The sequence below is a fragment of the Protopterus annectens genome, chromosome 12.part0 (genome assembly GCF_019279795.1).
Source record: "Protopterus annectens isolate FY-2018-M chromosome 12.part0, PAN1.0, whole genome shotgun sequence".
Classification (NCBI taxonomy): domain Eukaryota; kingdom Metazoa; phylum Chordata; order Ceratodontiformes; family Protopteridae; genus Protopterus; species Protopterus annectens.
In genome coordinates, this window is record NC_056746.1 from 244250133 (window position 1) to 244256132 (window position 6000).

The following is a 6000-nucleotide window of genomic DNA, read 5'->3' on the forward strand; positions in this document are numbered from 1 at the left end:
TCATCTCCCAGGCCCATGCTTACACTTATCAAAGGGTATCAAAACGTGTCAGGGATTTGGGATGCATGGCTAGGCTTAAAAAGGCCCTCATGGTTGTTAGCCTAGTAAACGCCCATGAACAAATATGCCTGATACTACTAGAAACAGATTTCCTACTCCAGCTTGGATACCACAACTATCAATAAATATGGATTCTGCAGGATCCACGTTTCAAGTACCATCTACTTTGCTGTTGAAATGTAACAGAGCTTTTTTCAAGTTCTCTGTTAGGAGCCGACTGGACACTGCCCAGGAAACCATAATACAGAATAATAAAATATTAGAGACAAGCTTACTTGTACAGGGTGCAGCAGTTAGCTATGGAAAACCAAGATTTGGACTGGAAACTCTAGCTTTTAAGACTACCAAGTTCCAGATATAAAGCAACATTAGTATTTTTGTTATAAATAAAAGTCCCTAGCTTTAGACACTGATGCCACTGCTCATACAGTGGGGCATAGATAAAGCCTTGTTTTTATTATTTACAAATAACCACTCGAGCTGTACATTCAATAAAGATAAGGACTGTTAAGTATGCCAATTAAGGAAGCATTGTACCCACCCGTCTCTGTAGCAGCAAATCACCTGTCTGTCTCTGTGTCTTCCTGATAATTAACCCTGATAAGGGCTGCTATTAGAACTGCAAACAGAAGTAGGCTAATTAAACAAGCAGAATACTCACCATTCTTGTGGCAGCAAATCACTCTTTCTGTGCATAGCTGATAGCCAACCCAGCCCATCTTTGCTGTATCACTTCCTCTTCTCATTTGTCTTCAGTCTAAAATAAGTAAGCTGCAGCTTTACCTGTTTTAATTTACTGTAATGCACAACACCATCTGTATTAATGAACCACAGTCATTCAAGTCCAATATGAAGCATTAGTAATGCAACTTTGATATGTGATTGCATTAAAAGGGATTCATACTTTAATAAGGCTGCTTTTTAAGGCTACTCTGACAGGTGGTACCATGACTGTCTACAGGGAGTCTCTTAGCCTACATGAGAAAACAGGACAGCAGAAGTATGGGGAAGGGGTTGGATGATAAAGGGCACCCTACTGAAATTTCGGCACCTGTAACACCTATACTGAAATAGAGTTAAAAAAAAAAAACTGAAACTACAGAAGAGCAAATCTCAACCATCTCTTTTCCTTTAAACTTCAAGCAAGCCCCTATATCCCCTGAACTTATATATATACCAACTCTGAGATCATCACACCAATGAGAAAAGGGAATATTCTGGGAAATGGCATTCTTAGATTTAATATAGCCAAGTCCATTTTTTCAGCTTAGAGGTCTCCGTGTTTCGAGACTGGCTCTAACAGGTCCTGATATTTCAAATGGTTATCTTGTGAAGAGGAGAAGCAAAAAAAAAAAAAAAAAAAAAATCAAAACCAAAGGAAAACCCGTTTGTGGCATTTTTCTAACATTACTGTCACATCTCTGGGCAACTTTAGCTGCCTTTGGGATGTTTGTTTCAGATGTTTTGTTTGTGGAGCTCTGATAACAGGGTTCCTGTTCGTATGTGGTGTCTACGTCTGCAATAACCGGGAATCCTATTAGAGTAGAACAAGAATCAGAAGTTAATGTGAAGACATGACTATACTGTGCAGCTAACCGTGGTTTCGGACCCTCCAAACACCACTTCTTAATAGCGATTCAGTATTGGGAGTTCTCCTTCTAACTATGCTTTAGCAACCATGGACATACTTTTGCTACCTTACTTTACATATCTAACAGTCCTTTCATTGTTCTTCAATATTAAAGCATAATTAAAAGGTGGTTTATGCACCAACACAAGCACAGTACCTTCATAAATGCTACTAATTTTAAACTAGCTGTTTCAGCAAACCTTCACTTAAAACTAGATTACCTCCTGCTTCTACTACTTCTATACATGTACCCCCAGGAGAATGAAATTCAGTGAAACTCTATGCAATGCGTGAAGGATTCAATCAAACTGTTATAAAGACTTGTGTGTTCAGCTTTTACTGATGCAAACTAAACTATACATACTCGCAGCCTACTGGTGCAAACGAAACTATGCATACTCGCAGCCCCTTTTATCCTACCACAGTACTTAAGATGTTTCTCTTTGGGGCTCAACTTTAAAAGGGGCCGGGTCCATGTGGACTAACCCAGTTAGTAAATTGTACTACATAAACCAAACAAGTAAAGAAAATAAATCACTGTCAAAACGGCTGTATTGATTCACTACAACCTACCTGGTAGTGCCAGATACCAAGAAAAGCAACTTAGAAAGCAGAGTGCACACAGGCGCAGATGCCATTTTGGCCAGTTCTACAACAATACTGGCTTCCTTGCCTTCTGACTGCCAGTGGGTCATCTTAACAGGTCCTTGGTCATATATGTCCATCACGAACAAGCATTCACTCTTGGCAACTGTAGCAAACATCATTGCAAATTCAGAGGTGCTGTTGTGATCAACTTCCACATGTGAGCAGTTCTGCAAACTGTCCGCCTTTACACTGTGCCAGTGGGAGAGCATAACTTTGCGTTGGTCATAAAATATTAGAATCAGTCGATCAGCAGCATTGCCTTCAGGGCCTGGACCACTCAAATAACAATTGAAAAACTTTCCCCCTTTCTCCTTGCTTAGCTGAATCCAGATATTATGAGGAAAAACACCACTCAGGTCTTCCAAAAAACGACTGAGGTCCTTATTCCCTGGGCTGTGATTGCTCCATGAGCCCAACACACATAAATCCACACCAGTCAAGCTCTGCATTTCAGTCAGATGTTGTTTCACTTGGTTAGGAATAAATGGAAAATGTACCACTCCAAGGACAACTGCCATCCTCATTTCTGGAACCCAGTGACCTATTAAGACCCCACTGTCTGCTGTATTGCAGCATGTAGGGAAGAAGACCTTCATCGCCATGCTTCGACTACTGTCCCTATTTGAGTTGTGTCCCAGGAATCTGCAAGAGAAAATATTCAGATCAAAAAGTGTCTGTACAATATAACATCTGTCCTTACAGCCCAGGATGTAGTTGAAAAGATTCTACAATAGATCATTTAATTTAACCCAGTAAACATAAATTAAACCAAGCTGCTGACCTTCACTACTTGTTTACCTATGTAATTTTTGTCTAAATACTGTAATTTCATTTGTTTTTTCTTTTCACTGTAACATACAAAATGTTTTTAATTTAATGAATGTTAGATTGCCATCTCTTCATATGGTAAACTGTAGTATTTTTTTCTTAAAATGCAGAAGTGTTTGCAGAACAGTTTATAACAACCAAACCTGTATATTGGGCCTGTTTGCAATTTAATCAACAAAATCAGGAATCCTGTTGCAGACATAGATAACTGCAATTCTAAAATGAATGTCAGAAATACTATACATCTACAATATGAAAACAGATGCAATTAATTTCTTTCCTTCATAAGTTACTTAGAGATTTCATTTGTGCATGTTTATGCAGGGTAGGCAACTGTGTCATGGAAAAACAAGAAAAACTGTAAAGGCCCTAATATCTTTAAAAGAAAAATAAATGTTTATATTTGTTATCTAAACTTCAAAAAGCTGTAACAGTTTATGTGAAACAACTCTACATATTCTAAATGAACATCAACCCAACATATTACGAGAATAGCAGTCCACTGAAACAACACACATGGTTAATCCTGCAAACATTTCACCCTTCAGCAAGACTAGAACATAGAAATGATAAGGCACCTTATATTCAGAGCACAGATTTTACAGTCCTGTGCAAATGATTCAATAAAAAGCATCACTGTATGTCTGTGTTCAAGTGTTTTTTATTAGTTGGATACTTCTCCCCGCATCAACTATTGCATCACCAGCATAGACAGCACAACTTTTCTTCATTCTATTCTTCGTAAAAAAAATCATCTGGGAAGGTAGGCAGCCCTACAAAAGCCTAAATGAGGAATGCAAAAAGTCAGATATCCACCCTGTTTTACAGAATTTACTCTGTCTACATACAAACCACACCAAATTCATGTTCCATAATGGAACAACAGGAACACTTACTACAACCAACATTATATATCACAGGGTGTAGCCTGGCATACTCTTTGTACGCAGCTGAGTACATTTTTGTTTCTCATTGTCTCTCACTAACATTGTGACTTTCCGAGGCCAAAATATTTCTACAACTTCCTATACCATAGAGCTCTGTTCATAACTTGTTTAGAGATTAAAATAAAGTACTCCTCCGAAAACTTCCCTTTTCATAGCTATAGGGTAACAGATAACAACTGTACTTATTGATGTCTCTGTACCTGAATCTTTACATGCTACTATAAATATTATTTGATGATTCCATATTCCATCACCCCCTTTTCCTCATTTTTGTTCAAGGGGACAGGGTGCCATACCAACAGTGATTATCATCTAGAGCCAATGTTCACACCACAGAGTGACTATCCTGATAAGGTTTTTCTTCCATATCCTACACTTGCACTTTCATCTACGGCACGGCCGGGCAGTTTAGAGCATTCAATCCACCTACTGCATTTTCACATGTTAGGGGAAACTGAAGCAAGCACCAGCTGAAAATCCACGGGGACATGTAAACTACAAACAGAAACGCAGAAACTACATTTCAGCCGAGAATCAAACCTGACAACCTCTTGTTTTTTGCATGTGCATAAATCTTGCTTATAATTTTTTTTTGGCAATACATTTAACCGTGCTTGATAATTAATATCTGCCGTTCATTGACAACGTACTAAAACTTAAGACTTTCCATGCTATGCGTTGCTTTTTTTCCAAAAGTATGCATTTATTTCTATGCTTAATCTACTGTTCACGTTATATGTGTTATTGCTCCTCAGAGTCCAGGTCTTGGCTGAAAAGAGTCAATGGACCAGCTCACCTATCCATGAGCAAACAGTACACAAATAAAATAAATTATGTACACATTTTTAATCACCATCTATTTATGTTATTTATTAAACACAAACAGGTTGAGGAGGCAACAGTTTGAGATTTTGAGTACAAAATCACACTTTATGCTGTCTATGCACCTGGTACGTATAGCTGCAAACTAAAAAATAGTGGGTATAAAAACGGTCTTATCAAACACTAACTCTACAACCTAACCCAAATATTTAAAATCAGTCACTCAGTAATACGTATCCCTTACTCAGCTTTAGATCACTATGTATTAACAGACTACTGCCCTTACCAAACAAAACAAACGTCAACACATCCCTTTCATTTACCAAGAGCCACTGCGGCAGCGTATCAGATACTTCTCCGGCACGCCCCCAAATGGGGTGACGTCATACAGCAAACAGTACAAAGCAAAGTAATTAAAGCAATCCATTGGTTGCCTAGGTTATTTGGCCAAATTATGTAGGTGCGGTCTGCATAATAACGATGAGTGACATCTTGACTTATGTGAGGACATTACTTTTATCCTTCAGATGTGTAAAGCTAAATGTATACGGACAGTTTTTTTTTTTTTTTGAATACTAGCCCTCTGTGGTATAACTTTAGAACGTTGGGAGAAAAACAGTATGTGAATTAATGTGTATTTTCCGATGTAAAAGAAGCGTATAACTAACGATTGAAGTATTTGCTACCAAAAAAAAAAAAAGATTTTAGGAAGAATGGGGAAACGTTTTGTGTTAAAATTAAGGGCAATTGAGATGTATGTTTAGCTGTGCTGGTATTTGTGCCCAGTGACAGGTACATTCACTAAAGTTATAAGTCTTTACAATACAATGCTCAAGCATTTTCACCTTCGAGTTTAGGTGTTTTGACATTGGTTAATGTTACCACTGGGGCAGGATTGTGCACGTGTGGGCGTGTCCGTCTGAAAAGTGGTTTTCTGTGAAAGAACAGTACTTCGGAAGAGATCCGTGTCGTACGTATACAGCAAGCAAAATACTTCTGCACTAACGTGATGTATGAATAGGTTAAAAAACTGCCGAGCTGGAAAAAGTTGGGGTTTGCTGCTGC

General features: G+C 38.2%; 1 protein-coding gene across 1 annotated transcript in view; it reads right to left on the reverse strand.

Annotated features, from left to right (window-relative positions):
• The window catches only part of PIGQ (phosphatidylinositol glycan anchor biosynthesis class Q), a 631353-nt gene extending 626042 nt beyond the window's left edge, over positions 1–5311 (reverse strand). The window contains exons 1-2 of the mRNA XM_044089305.1: positions 5222–5311; positions 2264–2980 (exon numbers count right to left, since the gene is read on the reverse strand). Coding sequence (XP_043945240.1) covers positions 2264–2940 — 677 coding nt within the window. The 5' untranslated portion in view covers positions 2941–2980; positions 5222–5311. The remainder of the gene's footprint in view (positions 1–2263; positions 2981–5221) is intronic.
• Between the last annotated feature and the right edge of the window lie 689 nt (positions 5312–6000).